Genomic DNA, 19,159 nt, shown 5'->3' with positions numbered 1-19,159 from the left:
AAAAATTCCATACTTACCTCGATGAACAATATCATTCTTATGGCACCAGTGAATAGCTTTGATTAGCTGATAGATATAACTTTTTACTTTTTCAGGTGGAACTCCATTTGGCATTTCTTCCAGCAATTCAAGCATATTCTAAAAATTAAATAGAGAGCCAATGATCTCCAAAATTAGGTGGCCCATAAATCACGTATTAACAATTTAAAAAAGCACCTTGGATGATAATTCATCTAACACACAGCATGCATTTTTTAAAAATTGCTTTGCTTTCCATCTACAACCTTTCTTGTGAAGCAGCATATTGTATTGAATCAAGGTTCTCTTTTAAGAGAAACTCCATTTTTACTACTCTCCAATGCTATCTCAAATAATAACCCTGTGCATTTTTCACTCTCCCTAAAATCTATCAGGCATCATTTTAGCCTAATTTCGAGGGAAAAACAACACAAAGTAGAGAAAAGACACTGTAATGTATAGAGGAGAGGGGAAACAGTCATTTTAACATTGTGCATCTCCAAAAGAACTTTGCGATAAAATCAAGCCTTGAAATATTTCTGGGAGACCTGGAAAATATTCTTAAATGATCCCTAAGGTTAGCAGTGATCAATATAATCAGAACAAATATTTAAACAGGCTACAAAATATGGTTGAAATAAAAATTCACAGACTCCAAACAAACCAATATTCAAAAATCTTAATCTGGAGTCAGAGACCATTCTAAAACTCATGCACATTTTTTATTTATTTTATTTTTTTAATTAAAAAATTTTTTTTTTTGCGGTACGTGGGCCTCTCACCGCCGTGGCCTCTCCCCTTGCGGAGCACAGGCTCTGGACGCACAGGCTCAGCGGCCATGGCTCACAGGCCCAGCCGCTCCATGGCATGTAGGATCTTCCTGGACCGGAGCACGAACCCGTGTCCCCTGCATTGGCAGGGGGACTCCCAACCACTGCGCCACCAGGGAAGCCCCATGCACATTTTTTAAGTAGAAATTCCACTTAACCAATTTCTGCTGAATTTCCAGATTAACTAAATATTCTCCACTCCCTCTGTAAAGCATAAGACTAAGGTCTACAGCATGATTAGAGCTTATTGTTTGTAGATGACCATCTAGGACAGCAGTTCTCAAAGTGTGATCTGTGGATCTCGGAGGAGGGGGGTGTCTCAGAGGACCCATGAAGACCTCTAAGAGTTCTATATTCATGACAGCACTCAGTTATTTGTCTTTTTCACTGTGTTGGTATTTACACTGATGGCACAAAGCAATGATGGGTAAACTGGTGGTACCTTAGCATGAATCAAGGCATTGGATTCTTCAATGCCATAACCTTACAGTTAAAAAAAAAAAAAAAAAGGCCAATTTTAGTAAAGGATGTTTTTGATGAAGCAGTAAAAATTATTACTTTTATTAAATTTCAGTTCTTGAGTACATGTCTTTTTAGGAATCTACATGATAAAATGAGGAATACGCATAAAGCACTCCTGCTGCATATCAAAATATGATAGCTGTCATGGGGAAAAGCACTTGGGCAACAGAGTTAAAAACTGAACTAGTCATTTTTCTTCGGGTACACCATTTTTACTTGAAAGAATGATACACAGGTATTTATGTTAACATGTAATGGGTCTATTATTATTTTTAAATGAATTAATATTTTTATATTGCTCAGTTTTGACTTCTAATATGATAAACATTAATAGATAAAACTCACATAAATACAAAGCTCTTAGGGTTCCCAATAATGTTAAGACTGTAAATGGAGTCCTAAGACCAAAAAGTTGCTGCTCTACTACAACTTTATAATGTTGTTCCCACCAGTCAAGTTGTATTCATATAAACAATCAGGTGTTTATAATACTCCCATATGTATTTATAACAGATGCACTTGTTATTTTAATATAATTAAATATCATATAAACCAATGAAATAATGTTTCTAAAAAAGAGATTTGCTGTTTATAAGAAAATGAAGTTTAATACTTTGAAAAGACGTAATAAAGGAAAGCTACCACACATAATGCTATCTAATCGATTGTGAGTGCAACAACTATAAAACACTGGCAAGGGACGGTGGTGTGGTACAGATTCTTCACTGAAACTACTTTGCAATTTTTTTTGTTTTTTAGCATCTTTATTGGAGTATAATTGCTTTACAATGGTGTGTTAGTTTCTGCTTTATAACAAAGTGAATCAGCTATACGTATACATATATCCTCATATCCCCTCCCTCTTGCGTCTCCCTGCCACCCTCCCTATCCCACCCCTCTAGGTGGTCACAAAGCACCGAGCTGATCTCCCTATGCTATGCGGCTGCTTCCCACTAGCTATCTATTTTATGTTTGGTAGTGTATATATGTCCATGCCACTCTCTCACTTCGTCCCAGCTTACCCTTCCCACTCCCCGTGTCCTCAAGTCCATTCTCTATGTCTCTGTCTTTCTTTACTCCTGTCCTGCCCGTCAGTTCATCAGAACCATTTTTTTTAGATTCCATACATATGTGTTAGCATACAGTATTTGTTTTTCTCTTTCTGACTTACTTTACTCTGTATGACAGACTCCAGGTCCATCCACCTCACTACAAATAGCTCAATTTTGTTTCTCTTTATGGCTGAGTAATATTCCATTGTATATATGTTACCACATCTTCTTTATCCCTTCATCTGTCGATGGACACTTAGGGTGCTTCCATGCCCTGGCTATTGTAAATAGTGCTGCAATGAACATTGTGGTCCATGACGCTTTGAATGATGGTTTTCTCAGGGTATATTCCCAGTAGTGGGATTGCTGGGTTGTATGGTATTTCTATTTTTTGTTTTTTAAGGAACCTCCATACTGTTCTCCATAGTGGCTGCATCAATTTACATTCCCACTAACAGTGCAAGAGGGTTCCCTTTTCTCCACACCCTCTCCAGCACTTATTCTTTGTAGATTTTTTGATGATGGCCATTCTGACTGGTATGAGATGATACCTCATTGTAGTTTTTTTTTTTTTTTTTTTTTTTTTTTTGTGGTACACGGGCCTCTCACTGCTGTGGCCTCTCCCATTGCAGAGCACAGGCTCCGGACATGCAGGCTCAGCAGCCATGGCTCACGGGCCCAGCCGCTCCACGGCATGTGGGATCTTCCCGGACCGGGGCACGAACCCATGTCCCCTGCATCGGCAGGCGGACTCTCAACCACTGCGCCACCAGGGAAGCCCCTCATTGTAGTTTTGATTTGCATTTCTCTAATGATTAGTGATGTTGAGCAGCTTTTGATGTGTTTGTTGGCAATCTGTATATCTTCTTTGGATAAATGTCTCTTTAGGTCTTCTGCCCATTTTTGGATTGGGTTGTTTGTTTTTTTGATATTGAGCTGCATGAGCTGCTTGTATATTTTGGAGATTAATCCTTTGTCAGCTGCTTCATTGGCAAATATTTTCTCCCACTCTGAGGGTTGTCTTTTCGTCTTTATGGTTTCCTTTGCTGTGCAAAAGCTGTTAAGTTTCATTAGGTCCCATTTGTTTATTTTTACTTCCATTTCTCTGGGAGGTGGGTCAAAAAGAATCTTGCTGTGGTTTACGTCATAGAGTGTTCTGCCTATGTTTTCCTCTAAGAGTTCTATAGTGGCTGGCCTTACATGTAGGTCTTTAATCCATTTTGAGTTTATTTTTGTGTATGGTGTTAGGAAGTGTTCTAATTTCATTCTTCTACATGTAGCTGTCCAGTTTTCCCAGCACCACTTATTGAAGAAGCTGTCTTTCCTCCATTGTATATTCTTGCCTCCTTTATCAAAGATAAGGTGACCACATGTGCATGGGTTTATCTCTGGCTTTCTATCCTGTTTCATTGATCTATATTTCTGTTTTTGTGACAGTACCATACTGTCTTGATTACTGTAGCTTTGTAGTATAGTCTTTTCTTTCTCAAGATTGCTTTGTCTATTCGCGGTCTTTTGTGTTTCTATAAAAATTGTGAAATTTTTTGTTCCAGTTCTGTGAAAAGTGCCATTGGTAGTTTGATAGGGATTGCACTGAATCTGTAGATTGCTTTGGGTAGTATAGTCATTTTCACAATGTTGATGCTTACAATCCAAGAGCATGGTATATCTCTCCATCTGTTTGTATCTTTAATTTCTTTCATCAGTGTCTTATAGTTTTCTGCATACAGGTCTTCTGTCTCCTTAGGTAGGTTTGTTCCTGGGTATTTTATTCTTTTTGTTGCAATGGTAAATGGGAGTGCTTCCTTAATTTCTCTTTCAGATTTTTCATCATTAGTGTATAGGAATGCAAGAGATTTCTGTGCACTAATTTTGTATCCTGCTACTTTACCAAATTCATTGATTAATTCTAGTAGTTTTCTGGTAGCATCTTTAGGAATCTCTGCGTATAGTATCATATCATCTGCAGTGAGAGTTTTACTTTTTCTTTTCTGATTTGGATTTTTTTCTTCTCTGACTGCTGTGCCTAAAACTTCCAAAACTATGTTGAATAAGAGTGGTGAGAGTGGGCAACCTTGTCTTGTTCCTGATCTTAGAGGAAATGGTTTCAGTTTTTCACCATTGAGAACGATGCTGGCTGTGGGTTTGTCATATATGGCCTTTATTTTGTTGAGGTAAGTTCCCTCTGTGCCTACTTTCTGGAGGGTTTTTATCGTAAGTGAGTGTTGAATTTTGTTGAAAGATTTTTCTGCATCTAATGAGATTATCATATGGATTTTATCCTTCAATTTGTTAGTATGGTGTATCACATTCATTGACTTCATATATTGAAGAATCCTTGCATTCCTGGGATAAACCCCACTTGATCATGGTGTATGATCCTTTTAATGTGTTGTTGGATTCTGTTTGCTAATGTTTTGTTGAGGATTTTTGAATCTATGTTCACCAGTGATATTGGTCTGTAGTTTTCTTTTTTGTGACATCTTTGCCTGGTTTTGTTCTCAGGGTGATGGTGGCCTCGTAGAATGAGTTTGGGAGTGTTCCTCCTTCTGCTGTATTTTGGAAGAGTTTCAGAAGGTTAGGTGTTAGCTCTTCTCTCAATGTTTGACAGAATTCGCCTGTGAAGCTATCTGTTCCTTGGCTTTTGTTTGTTGGAAGATTTTTTTTTTAAAGTGTTTTGGTTATTTTTAGTTAAAGAAAAACAGCCTTTTTCAAGGGCAACAAAGTGAACTCAAAGTCAGAAGGAAACAGGGTGTGTGGTCTTCTCACAGTCTCTTGCTCTATAAACCTGATTGTGATTTTCCTCCTGGAAAATCAGGTGCGACTGGCCAGAAGAGGGTTGACTTTGGTGGGGTAGGTGGAGCTGCAGCCAGATTGGTCTGAGAGGGCTCTAAGGTGACTTCCATATGCCAGCCAGTTGACATGATTAACACTATTATTCTTGAGGGTCATTAAATTAAGGAATGACACAGGGAGCCAAGAGAGCGGCTTATTTGGTTGGTTCTCAATCACAATCAGGAAATAGTCTTTATAGGATGCAACCATAATTTCATTTTTCTTGGAGCGAATTCGAAGGAAGGTGAGGTCATTCTGGGGGTCAATTTCATGCACGGTGCTCCGGGCCTTCTAGATGAAGTTGTGCATGAGGTTGGTGTACTGTGTGGTGTTGGGATTGTCCATGGTGCTCTTGATGGGAATGCCTTCTGTGTCCACCACGATGATTCCCTGCACGCACGTCTGGTTCTGAAGTCGCTTCAGTGTCTCCTCCACCTCTACCATCTTGGACCGATCCAGTAGCTCCACGTCACCAGCCCTCAGCTCAGTCCCTGTTGGAAGATTTTTAATCACAGTTTCAATTTCCTTACTTGTGACTGGTCTGTTCATATTTTCTATTTCTTCCTGGTTCAGTCTTGGAAGGTTGTACTTTTCTAAGAAACTGTCCATTTCTCCCAGGTTGTCTATTTTATTGGCATATAGTTGCTTGTAGTAATCTCTCATGATTCTTTGTATTTCTGCAGTGTCAGCTGTTACTTCTCCTTTTTCATTTCTAATTCTCTTGATTTGAGTCTTCTCCCTTTTTTTCTTGATGAGTCGGGCTAATGGTTTATCAACGTTGTTTATCTTCTCAAAGAACCAGCTTTTAGTTTTATTGATCTTTGTGATCGTTTCCTTCATTCATTTTTCATTTATTTCTGATCTGATCTTTATGATTTCTTTCCTTCTGCTAACTTTGGGGTTTTTTTGTACTTCCTTCTCTGATTGCTTTAGGTATAAGGTTAGGTTGTTTGAGGTTTTTTTTGTTTCTTGAGGTAGGCTTGTATTGCTATAAACTTCCCTCTTAGAACTGCTTTTGCTGCATCCCACAGGTTTTGGGTTGTCGTGTTTTCATTGTCATTTGTTTCTAGGTATTTTTCGATCTCCTCTTTGATTTCTTCAGTGATCTCTTGGTTATTTAGTAGCATATTGCTTAGCCTCCACGTGTTTGTATTTTTTACACTTTTTTTCCTGTAACTGACATCTAGTCTCATAGCGTTGTGGTCAGAAAAGATACTTGATACAATTTTAATTTTCTTAAATTTACCAAGGCTTGATTTGTGACCCAAGATACGATCTATCCTGGAGAATGCTCCATGAGCACTTGAGAAGAATGTGTATTCTGTTGTTTTTGGATGGAATGACCTATAAATATCAATTAAGTCCATCTTGTTTAATATTTCATTTAAAGCTTGTGTTTCCTTATTTATTTTCATTTTGGATGATCTGTCCACTGGTGAAAGTAGGGTGTTTAAGTCCCCTACTATAACTGTGTTACTTTCGATTTCCCCTTTTATGGCTGTTAGCATTTGCCTTATATATTGAGGTGCTCCTATGTTGGCTGCATAAATATTTACAATTGTTATATCTTTTTCTTGGATTGACCCCTTGATCATTATGTAGTGTCCTTCTTTGTCTCTTCTAATAGTCTTTATTTTAAAGTCTATTTTGTCTGATATGAGAATTGCTACTCCAGCTTTCTTTTGATTTCCATTTGAATGGAATATCTTTTTCCATCCCCTCACTTTCAGTCTGTATGTGTCCCTAGGTCTGAAGTGGGTCTCTTGTTGACTGCATATATACGGGTCTTGTTTTTGTATCCATTCAGCCAGTCTATATCTTTTGGTTGGAGCATTTAATCCATTTACATTTAAGGTAATTATTGATATGTATGCTCCTATTACCATTTTCTAATTGCTTGGGGTTTGTTATTGTAGGTCTTTTCCTTCTCTTGTGTTTCCTGCCTAGAGAAGTTCCTTTAGCATTTGTTGTAAAGCTGGTTTGGTGGTGCTGAATTTTCTCAGCTTTTGCTTGTCTGTAGAGGTTTTAATTTCTTTCTCGAATCTGAATGAGTTCCTTGCTGGGTAGAGTAATCTTGGTTGTAGTTTTTTCCCTTTCATCACTTTAAATAGGTCCTGCCCCTCCCTTCTGGATTGCAGAGTTTTTGCTGAAAGATCAGCTGTTAACCTTATGAGGATTCCCTTGTATGTTATTTGTTGTTTTTCCCTTGCTGCTTTTAATATTTTTTCTTTGTATTTAATTTTTGATAGTTTGATTAATATGTGTCTTGGCATGTTTCTCCTTGGATTTATCCTGTATGGGACTCTCTGTGCTTCCTGGACTTGATTAACTATTTCCTTTCCCATATTAGGGAAGTTTTCAACTATAATCTCTTCAAATATTTTCTCAGTCCCTTTCTTTTTCTCTTCTTCTTCTGGAACCCCTATAATTCGAATGTTGGTGCATTTAATGTTGTCCCCCAGGTCTCTGAGACTGTCCTCAATTCTTTTCATTCTTTTTTCTTTATTCTGCTCTGCAGTAGTTATTTCCACTAATTTTATCTTCCAGGTCACTTATCCGTTCTTCTGCCTCAGTTATTCTGCTATTGATTCCTTCTAGACAATTTTTAATTTCATTTATTGTGTTCTTCATCATTGTTTGTTTGGTGTTTAGTTTCTCTAGGTCCTTGGTTAAACGTTTCTTGTATTTTCTCCATTCTATTTCCCAGATTTTGTAACATGTTTACAATCATTACTCTGAATTCTTTTTCAGGTAGACTGCCTATTTCCTCTTCATTTGTTTGGTCTGGTGGGTTTTTCCCTTGTTCCTTCATCTGCTGCGTATTTCTCTGTCTTCTAATTTTGCTTAACTTACTGTGTTTGGGGTATCCTCTTCACAGTCTGCAGGTTCATAGTTCCCACTGTTTTTGGTGTCTGCCCCCAGTGGGTAAGGCTGGTTCAGTGGGTTGTGTAGGCTTCCTGATGGAGGGAACTGGTGCCTATGCTCTGGTGGATGAGGCTGGATCTTGTCTTTCTGTTGGGCAGGACCGTGTCTGGTGGTGTGTTTTGGGGTGTCTGTGAACTTATTATGATTTTAGGTAGACTCTCTGCTAATGGGTGGGGTTGTGTTCCTGTCTTGCTAGTTGTTTGGCATGGGGTGTCCAGCACTGTAGCTTGCTGGTCGTTGAGTGGAGCTGGGTCTTAGCGTTGAGAGAGAGATCTCTGGGAGAGCTCTTGCTGATTGATATTATGTGGGGCCAGGTGGGCTCTGGTGGTCCAATGTCCTGAACTCGGCTCTCCCACCTCAGAGCTCAGGCCTGACACCTGGCCGGAACACCAAGACCCTGTCAGCCACGCGGCTATGTGTCAGGTTAGCCCACTTCAGGGTTGTAGAGGCCAGGGTCAGACCTTGGAAGCTGATGGGGAATGAGGCCAACTCCTGGTCCAGGACAGGGCGCAGGTCCAAAGGAGGTGGGGAGGGCATGTCCTAGGAAACGATTGGGTCAATGCGTCCAGGCTGGGTGGGGCTGGTGCTGGGTAAAGGGAGGCCCAAGGATCTGGATCCAAGAAACTGGATATTTTCCCAAGATTGTCAGGGCCATGAGTCAGGAATCATCATGGAGAGAAGCCAAGGACAGTGCCAGGATCACACAGCTGGTAAATAATGGAGTTTGGCTTAAACTCAGGCCAGTCATCTCTGAAGCGCACATTTTTGTACTCTTATCCTATGCTACTCTCAAAGATTCTCAGCTGAAATAGTCCTGCCCCTGCTTCCTCAGCTCTTTCTGCTTTCCTCCATCCCAACGTGCACAATAATATATTGCAATAAACTGTTTACTTGCCATTCCTTTGCAATGTTTTTAGGTTTTCACTTCACTTTAAAGAAACCGACACAGGATATCATTGATACATTATGGGTAGGAGGTATGTAAGAAAACCCATCAGAATTCCAACCAGAAGATCAATACTCAAAAGGTCTTGACCCTGCCTCTAAAGAGAGTGTGGAAAGTGAATGTATATTGATATGTTTTAAGTTAAAACAAAATGTTTAAAGTGTATATGCATCATTTTTTAGTGATTCTCCACTCAGATTGTCTTTTTCAATTAACAAATGCCCAGGAGGTCCCAAATGCACAGGAGCAATAAGAGGGCTTTGTAATAAAGAACATAAATTGTATGTCTCATTTCATATTCAACTCTAAATTCCTGAGTTATAGAGAGGAATGTCCCCCAATATCCATTCTTCCCTTACTAGAGTAATACAACTTGTAAGTGGATGCCTAAGTGTCCAGAATGAAGAGTACATTTTCTTTCTGCCTTGCAGCTAGTGTGGCCACACAACTAAGTCCTGGCCAATGGGATGTGATAGCTGGAGCTCCATCTTGACCTTGAGGACAAATTTCAGGGGTGGTAGAGCAGAAAGGCAGAAGCAACCTGGGTCTCCTATGGCTGTGGAGCAGAGTTACCATACCCGCCTACCTTTGTATTTGTACCTGAGAGAGAAACTTCTATTTTGTTTAAGCCACTGTAATCCTGCGTCTCTGTTACAACCCCCTACCCCTAAGAGTATCTTTCTCCTTGCCCTCTTGAGACTCATTGTCAATCATTAGGCATCGCCACTGATGGGAGGGTGATGGTCACCTTCCACTGAAAAACCATAAGGCCAGCACAAGAATCCCAGGCTTGCAGGTCAGAGGACTGGAGTTCTGGTAGCAGCTCTGCCACTTACCAGCAGAGATTGCAGACATTACATAGTGTCTGATACACAGAGGTAATTTCTCCATTTTTCATATGAAATTGTTATTAACCATGAACAATCACCATGAGTAGAACAGAAATAAAAAAGATAACTGAAATAGATCTGTCAGAATTTTATTATGGCAGTGAAAACTGCATGATTATTTTTGACAACTAAAAAGTAAGCATCTGATTTTACAGCAATCCTTTTTTATAACTTTTTTTTAAATATCAAACTTCAGTTTTATTTTGGTGGGAAGTGCCCCTTAGGAAAACACGTAAACTGACACAGAAAAAGAAGCCTTTAAATAGATTTTTGAAAAGAAACATAAAACAGTGTTTTAAAACAACAAAGAGCCTTGTAATATTTTTTCAAGTTTTGCTTGTAATGAAATCACTATATATATATTAATTAGAAAAATAAGTAATGGTTGAATTAATTAAAAAGCCACATTACTGGTCACCCATCTTGGCAACACTACTTTCCATTTCGTGATGATGGTGCTGGTGGTGATACTCTGTCATTTATGACATAAAAAGCACCTGGGAATTGACTAAGGCAAAGATAAACCTCTCCAGTCTTAATATTCTTTAGATAATAACAGGAAATCAGGAGGATCCACCTTTACTCACGAAGGAAACCTCTAATAGTTCTGTCTGACTCCAGTTTATTCTATTCTTGTTAAGGCACTTAGTTCTTGACAATAACCACCTGTAATAAGCCATCTGCTGTCCAAGAAATTCATAGGCACACAATATTGTTCACTGTATCGGACATTTGCCCTTAGGTCATATGATTAAAACTGTCACTACGAGTTAACAATTAAAAAAAAAAACTGAAGCAATTACAGAGACAACTTGAACAACGTGTGATTTTTTGCTTTTCTCCCATGCTTCTAATTCCTTACTTGTGGTCTCATCTACCTCCTCAAGCTTTACCTTATGGCTCCTGGCACATCTTCTTCCCTCAGATAAAGCCACGGCACTGGCAATTCACAAAAGGCTGCTTCATGAGCCCACTCGTTAGCCACTCTAGGTCTGATTCAGACACCCATCCTATGCCTGTCATCACTGACAATTTACGTGCCTCTCCCTCAGAGGCCTTGCTTAGGTTTAATTAAAATAAACCAAGTCTAAAAATTACTTGGTGAAGATAGAGTCTAAGACTTAAGAAGCCAAACCAATACATTGTTTAAATTTAAGATTATCTCTCTACAGTTAAATTGTACAAAATCCTTCAATATATTTTCAGGACTTCTAATGATTATGGGTACTACTGTCATTTTTAAAGTCAGATTATGAGCACAATGACAAATCATACTAGATAATAATACTTTCTTTAATAGTTTCAGAAACAGCCCTAAATAAAAGAATGAGGCAAATCTCTATTGCGTCAGTTAGTGACTTACTTTTTCAACATACTCAAACACCAAGTACAATTTCCCCCTCCGACGAAAGGCTTCCTTTAACTCCACAATGTTTTCCTGCTTGAGAGTACGAAGCATTTTAAGCTCTCGTAAAGTCGTTTCCTTGACTTCTTCATTTTCTAGAATGTAAACAATGGTGAATAGAGCAAAATTAAAGCTTTCAAACCACTATTCAAAAAATTCTAAGAACACTGAAAACATACCAATTTCACTTTCCACTTTGAGTACTTCTGCATAAGCAGTCCAAGGATGGAATATTCAATATCACATTTTCTTGTTGAAAGGATCAAGAAAAAGAAACTTAAAGAAGAAAAGGCTTACTTGACCAGCATGAACCTAATTTTCTGCTTGTATTTTCTTATACTCCTTACTGCAAAGTATATATGTAAAACAGACTTATAGATACGACATATAAATGCACTGTCATTTTAACTCTAACACTACATACTGAGGAAGAAGGAGTTTAAAAGGGTAAAAAGGAATTAACCACATCAGTGTGCAGAGGAGCCTTTATGCAACATCTGTAGCAGTTGATATTTTAAAGTTTGGCCTGAAGCTTTGGTTTAGAAGAGCATTTTATTCCCCAGGCTGCATGTGAGTCACCTCTGTAAGCAGAGGTCATATGCCAGGCATGCACAATGCAGGTCACAGTCAAGTTGCAGGGAACTCTAAGGGTGTCTGATCTTCTCTTTGAACAGCGGCTGCTGCATGTTCCTGCTGTCCTCCTTTGGCACGTCCGTCTGTCCATCCCAGGTAGTGTAGCTGTACTGGGATGGAGAACTTATGCTGAGCCAATACACCCTTTCGTATCATCAACTCCACTCATGATAACCCCCACAGACACAGAGGAAGGACAGAAATCACATTAACTCTAATGGATCAATTGGCATGGGAGCAGGGAAGGCAATATTTCATGTTAAAGGAGTTTTTATAATAGCTTTAGATTTAACCAGGAAATTCTAACCATCATGTTTACATATGTATATACAAGGAAGGATATAGGTTCATAATCCCTTATCTGCATTCCAAAAACCAAAAAAAAAAAAAAATCAGTCTAAAAATTGAATACTTTTTCTAACTTTATGGCAAATCTCTTTAGAGGCAAATCCTGAACTAATACGATACCACTGACAATCTTTGTTTATCCTACTTAGTATGAATATTCATATATTGTGCTGTAGAAATAATACCTGATTACAGGATGCTAAAGTGACATGCCATATTTCCATTCTAAAATCTAAAAGTTATGAATTCTAGAATACATTTGGCCCCAAGGTTTTGGGTAATGGTCAGAATCCTAGCTTGAAAGTCTAAGCTGTGTAACCCTCAAGTTCAGGCATGTCTGGGAAGGTAGAAAATAGTTTGGGGACAGGGAGGAGAAAAATGAAGATGCCTTCAAGGAAGAAATGTTTCCTAAGCAAGATACACAAGAGAAAAGAACCTAAATGGGGCCAAAGGGGGAGGGGAGATCCTAAATGCAGTACCAGGGGTACTTCTCAGATTACGGTCGCACCTCGCAGTGCAGGATCTTAGTTCCCAGACCAGGGATTGAACCCGGGCCCAGCAGTGAAAGCGCCAAGTCCTAACTACTGGACCGCCAGGGAATTCCCCTAATCCCCATTCAAACTGAGTTTAAAGAAAAGAGACTATAACAAAACCATGGGCTTTGGAGTAGCCCCAGAATATCTGTAACAAACAAACAACAAAGTCAACACTCCTTTGTGAAATGGTTACACAAGGGAAATATTCTCCCTACTTCAAGAAAACTGTTGGAGAATGCTGGAGCACAGATTAGGAAAGGAGAGAGGTACTGCCTATCAGAAGGCAGGAAGCAGCAGTAGCAAAGGCTGACAGTAGCATAGGCAGTAAACCAGCCCAGCCCACATCAGGGGGGTCAACTGGGAACTGGGTACTCACAGGGCCCATGTCAGAGCATGAAACAGGGGGGCCACCTGGCAGTAGGGGCAATGTGTGTGACATGATTAGGGGACTTCCCGAAGTGGCTGAGAAGGCTTGTGGGGGGGGGGGTAAATGTCCAGCTGTTCTGCAAATTGGGGCTAGACCAGAGAAGTAGTATTTTGTAACTGTCAGAACTGCTAAAGCTTAGGGAAGCTAAAAGTCTTCAGTCTTATGAAGAAGGTTAACCTGCTTCTCTGCGGTCCCATCTGCGTTACTCCCAAGGTTAGGGTAATCAACCTAAAATCCACCTGTCTCTAAGATCTGCCACACAGATCTCAATATGAAGCAAATAAAATTACTTCTAATAAGGAAGTAATTCAGCAAGAGACAACTATGCTACTCATGACCTGATCCTTGTCTGCATTTCCATCCCCATCTCATGCCCTTCTCTCCCTCCCTCACGTTAGTCTTTCGGTTCCCAAAATAGCCCCAAACTTTATTTTTCAACCTTAGGGCCTTTGAGCTTGTTCCCTCTGCCGAGAACTCTCATTATACTACCAGACTCTTTACAGGGATGGCTCCTTCAGGCTGCAGTTTAAACGTCACTTGATCACTAAACCAAAGCAAGCCTCCATCCCCATGCTAATCCGAGAGCTCTAGGAGGACAGGTCTAAGTTCTGCTTGCTGTTCAACAACGAACACCCAACCACCTAGGACCGGACCCGGCACAGAGGGGATCAATAAATACTTCCTACACGAATGCCTTCACTGGTGTCATGAGGAAATCCTTGCCCATATGTGGCTAGCTCTTATTCCCTTAAAACATGGGAAGCAGCACTGTGATAGCAAACAATAGGCACTTTGCCCTCTCAGTTTTGAGGACACTGCTTTCAATCTTCTCTCTCCAGAACTTTGAAAGGGCAGATTTTCAGACAGTTAAGACAAACTGAATTTATTTTCCCCTATTCACCTCTGCCCCGGTAGTCTTCTACAATATGTGATTATAAAAAATGGAGGCTCCAGAAAACCCATTGCACCAAGAGTCAAGAACACACATATATTCGGTCATTAGAACATCCCTAAGCTATGCTGGAGCTGGTTACAAATAAATGGTGCAACAAAGTCAAAGGTAAATAAAGTTGGAATACCTTTTCTAATCAAAAGCTTGGCGAATTCTTGGCACTGAAAAAAGGGAGCTTTGTATCATTAGCAACTTGTGGTAGTTTCACCTTGCTAACAGATAAAGCTGAATGGCCAAAGCAGAATGGCTATCATAGAAGGAACGTTGGAGTAGGATCTGGGAGACCTAGATTTTGGACCCTTTTAACCAGCTAACACTGTAACATGTGATTTTGGGCAAGCCATTTAATTTTTCATTCATAAAATAACTAAATGGGCACTCCTGCACCCACACATGTACCCTTTTAACCAGCTAACACTGTAATGTGATTTTGGGCAAGCCATTTAACTTTTCATTCATAAAATAACTAAATGGGCACTCCTCTGCACCCACACATGTACCCTAAAAAGTCCCAGGGCCTTTTCCAAATCTAATAATCCATGATTTCTCTTCATTAAAATTTCATTGATTATGAGCCTAAACCTCATTGAATTTATATCATTTGAATCTATACTGACTTTGCTAAACAATGGCTAGAGAGAAAAAGGGAAACGAATCTTCAAAAAGAAGCTCACAAAATCACTTAGCATGCAGAGCCAAAACCACCTCATTTGAGCAGCTCATCCTGTTTAGGAAACGAAGGCTCCTGTAATTTATGTCAGTCATAGTTGTTAAAAGTTGAGGTAAGCACTTCGGCCCTAAGATTGTAATGAATGGGAACAGGTAGAAAGTGGAGTTATTAATTCCCTAAGTGCAAGCAAAATGCACACTCTTCATTATTTGGAGATCCTATCATTTTGTTCCTCTGAGTACTTTTAAGGTTCCTGGCCTACCCCCTGTACTTTATAATGAAAATTGTGGCACTAAATGATCAGATGATCGGGAAAAGGAATGAACATTCCACTTACAAATGCTTCTCTCCTCAGAGGTTCAGAAAGTAGCAAAGCTGCTGAGTGAGCCAGTTTTTTAAAGGTGGAAGCACAGCCCACTAAAGGGGGTGCAAACACCCCTGCCTTTCAGTTGAAATAATCTCATGGCTTTTTATTTAAGGCTAGGCTCCTCCAGTTCACAAATGAAGAAACCAAGTCTAGAAAGAATAACTTTCTCAGGGTAAGTGAAAGGAATGTCACACCGAGTAGAACACAGGGACGGAGGCGCCTTGGTGTAAGGCAGTGAGTGAGCTTTGGAAAGTGAGTCAGAACACCCAAGTCGGAACACCCAAGTCTAGACTCTGCTTCTGCTTAACTATGTGGCAAAGCAGCATGGTGTGGGCGGAAGAAAAACTCAATGAAGATCCTGGGGTCTGTGTCTTAGTCTCAGTTAATCACATACTAGCTGTGGTTCCTCAGCTGTAAACTAGAGTTAGGGTTCTACTAGATGATGCTGAAGGTTCCACCATGTGATTCCTGCTTATGTGCATGCTGATGGACCTGGTCATCAATTACCATGGAGGGTGTTTAGCTTAGTACAGGCAGCAATTATGACAAAGTTATATAAATTCTATTGAGTGATGACTAAATGGTATAGTAGAAAAAGGACATTAAGTTAAAAAAAAACAAACAAACTAACCTATTTCTAAGCTTGCCAGTAAGGCTGCAAGTTAACACACCTAAAAAGCAAGACGGGAGATTCAAAGTAAAAGAAAACAATTTTTAAGAATAAAGATCACAGGAGCAAAAGAAATGCAAAGATAAGTGACGAAAAGAGAAAAATCTACAGATGAGCAGAAACTCTTCTGTAAAACTATTTTTAAAGAACTGTGGGCTTAGAAAAGAAATCCAGAAATAACTATAACCTACTTTATGAAATCACAAACCTGACATTTTTGTATAGCCAAAGAGGCCCTCCATAATGGACCTTTAAACAGGTACAATGTGGGGAAAAGTCAAGCCATCCTTGCACAAAACCATAAGGGTGCCACTTTTGAGTGTGGTTGCCCTGACTGAAGAAGGAACATCAACAGGAGGGCAAGTAACATGGCCAGGGGGTTTTGAATGGTGGTGCTGCTGTCATATATACCAAAAATAATGAGAAAACTTAAATCTTCAGAGATGAAGGCCAGGTAAAGCACAATGGAAATGTATTAAACCATGAAAGGTGCAAAATGTTCACCAAATCTTAGGAGAATCCCTGAAGTTTGAAAGAGATCCATTTTGGTCATTAAAAAGAAGTGTGGGGAAATCATGACTAGCCAGAATGCTCAAGCTTAGTTAATTGATTTCTCTATTTAACCAAGGTTTGCAAAGTTTGTCTCAAAGCCTCTCTTACAGAGAAATCTGGTTCTTAAATTTAAAGATTATGAACCCTTGTTTTCTACACATATACAAAATAAGAGACCGGAGTTCCCCTGATCCCGAGATCAGGATAGAGCTTTCTAGTGTCTGGGTAAAAATAAGGATGAAATAAACTGGAGCAAAGAACAGATGATCAATTAAACATTTTCTCATGATTAAGAACAAAGATGTCCATTCCAAGGTAAAATATTTATCTATAGAAACATAAGCAGCAGCAGGATATGAAATGCAAGCAATTTTATTTGATATAAAAGCAAAGACACAACCTAAATTCCATGTTAACCATGGATTACAACACAGCTCCCTGAGAGTCAGCCTCCTTGCCATGTACGGAGGCCCAGTGACAAGTGGGGAGGATCCCTCCTCACCCCATCACCCATACATTCAGGAAGGACTGAAAAGTTCAAATAATCAGAAGGTGTTGTCACATCAGAAGATCCAAATGTTTGTCAAATATAAATTTTAGACCACAGGACTTCTTCAATTAAAGGTTAAACAGTGTTTTTTTTTTCTTGCTGGTCCAAAGCTATCTAATCTATATCAGTGTTCTTGGATTATTTAAAAAATTGAGGACAGTAGACACTGGCACATGCGTGTACGTGAAAATGATGATCCAATAGTGATAGAAGATTATCATCTGAACATCAAATCTCATTGTACAAGATTGGAATTATAGGAAAGGTAGGAGGATTAGGCTAAATTTATTATTATACATAGTCTGAAAAGTACCTTTTAACTAAATAATCTCTAGTATCTTTTTGGTCTGTGGTCATTTTTCTCTTCTCAGAAAAATCCAAATATGTACTGAGCAGAATTAATTCTATGGAGACTTCTGGTCGGTTAGGTATTTATTAGTTAATGTTTCTCTGTGGGAATTTACATTAATAGACAAATTTATAATACTATCATTCAGGATATCATTAAGAATTCATTATCTGAGACTCCACATTTGTGATGATGTATAAAGAAGCAAAAGTCATCAAAACAAGAAAATATTAACAAATGAAGTGATCTCAAATAAAACTGTCATCACTCAAATATTCCTTCCTTTTAACAGGTGTTGATTCCCACCAGTGTGTCAGTCTTTCAGGGAAAATCATAGGCACAGACACTGATAAATGATCTGATGGTGTTATATCAGCTAACAACTGGAGAATAAAAAATGAACAAGGATGAAGACAAAAAAACAGGAACATACAAAAACCAAGAGAAGAGTGACAAAGTCTTTTGTATATTTTTAATGATCTTCTTTTTATTGTGAAAGTCATTCACTGACCTAGCCTACAATTTTACTCTAAAAATTGCCCCACCCTCCCAAAAGATAACAATTGATTCTTTTTTCTAAGAAACAGTACATAGTTGCTATTATAATCTAAATTGTGTTAGCTATAAGATAAACTTATTTTTATAATTTTAGTTTCATTTTTTCAACTGAAACTCCCGATCTAACTTTTTATTTACTATGAAATTTTGGTTTCCATTTTAAATAGTAATCTATTGTCCTGGGATAATAAGGACTTCTTGAACTAAATAGTGGTCTACCTTAAAATGTTGTTTAAAAAATGTTTCATGCAAATTTGTGCATACATATGAATTTAACAAGAAAACAGGACATTATCATAATCTTTTAAAGCTAACAGGAGGTAATATATACTCATAAAATATTCCTTGATATAATCAGCATAAGAATACTTGATTAGCTTGAACGTGGGTCAGACCAATTTCAGATCCTATTTCAGTTTAACAATGCTTTCACAGGATTATTTCATTACCTTCACGAAGATTTTTAAACATTGGATTTGGAAAAGTCACTACCAAAATATCAAAAGAATATATTCAGAGTAACTAATAAAAGAAATTCATGAGAGCTATATGACAATACGGGCAATATTATCATGAAACTGTATTTTTTATTATAATTAGCCTGACTAAAATTTAAGATGATAAACTGATACAGAATTAAGTGGTTTACATAGGGGTTGAATGGACATCCTCACCTATACTAGACTATCTATGTATACTTCACACTCCAAAAGGGTGTTTACCACACATTTTCCCTAACTTTCCATTAAGCATGATACTACACGGCAGGAGGAAAAGGGTAAAGACAGAAAAGATTGTGTGAGATCTCCCAGAGAGAACTGGAAACAATAGGAAAGTGTGCCTAGAATAGGTTTGGAACTAAAAAGTTATGAATAATTGGATATGTTTTTAGGTTCTATTGCTGAAATATTTAGGAAGTGTCCCTCTAGAAGTATGTATAGGCGCCCTTACAAAGCTGTCCATCTGCAAAGTGGGTGGGTGATGCGGCTGCATGCCTGTGAGGTATGGCAACTGATAATGGTCCAGCAGAGATGAGGGCAGAGTGGATTCATGTTCTGTCAGCTCAGTGAAATAAAAACTGATCAAATGTATCCTATAATGTTTAGACTATCCATACACCCCTG

General features: G+C 38.8%; 1 protein-coding gene and 1 pseudogene across 2 annotated transcripts in view; both read right to left on the bottom strand.

Annotated features, from left to right (window-relative positions):
• Nucleotides 1-19,159, bottom strand: part of CDKL5 (cyclin dependent kinase like 5) — a gene marked incomplete at its 3' end in the record, with an annotated part of 182,957 nt that overhangs the window by 50,003 nt on the left and 113,795 nt on the right. Inside the window, exons 5-6 of the mRNA XM_082864224.1 lie at nucleotides 11,382-11,518; nucleotides 18-138 (exon numbers count right to left, since the gene is read on the bottom strand). Coding sequence (XP_082720350.1) covers nucleotides 18-138; nucleotides 11,382-11,518 — 258 coding nt within the window. The remainder of the gene's footprint in view (nucleotides 1-17; nucleotides 139-11,381; nucleotides 11,519-19,159) is intronic.
• Nucleotides 5,237-5,716, bottom strand: LOC309977975 (dynein light chain roadblock-type 1-like; annotated as a pseudogene). Its single transcript has one exon. The product of its transcript is annotated as a dynein light chain roadblock-type 1-like (transcript).

The sequence above is a fragment of the Leucopleurus acutus genome (assembly GCF_964270905.1).
Source record: "Leucopleurus acutus genome assembly, chromosome: X".
NCBI lineage: Eukaryota > Metazoa > Chordata > Mammalia > Artiodactyla > Delphinidae > Leucopleurus > Leucopleurus acutus.
This window is presented reverse-complemented; position numbering and strand designations above follow the sequence as displayed.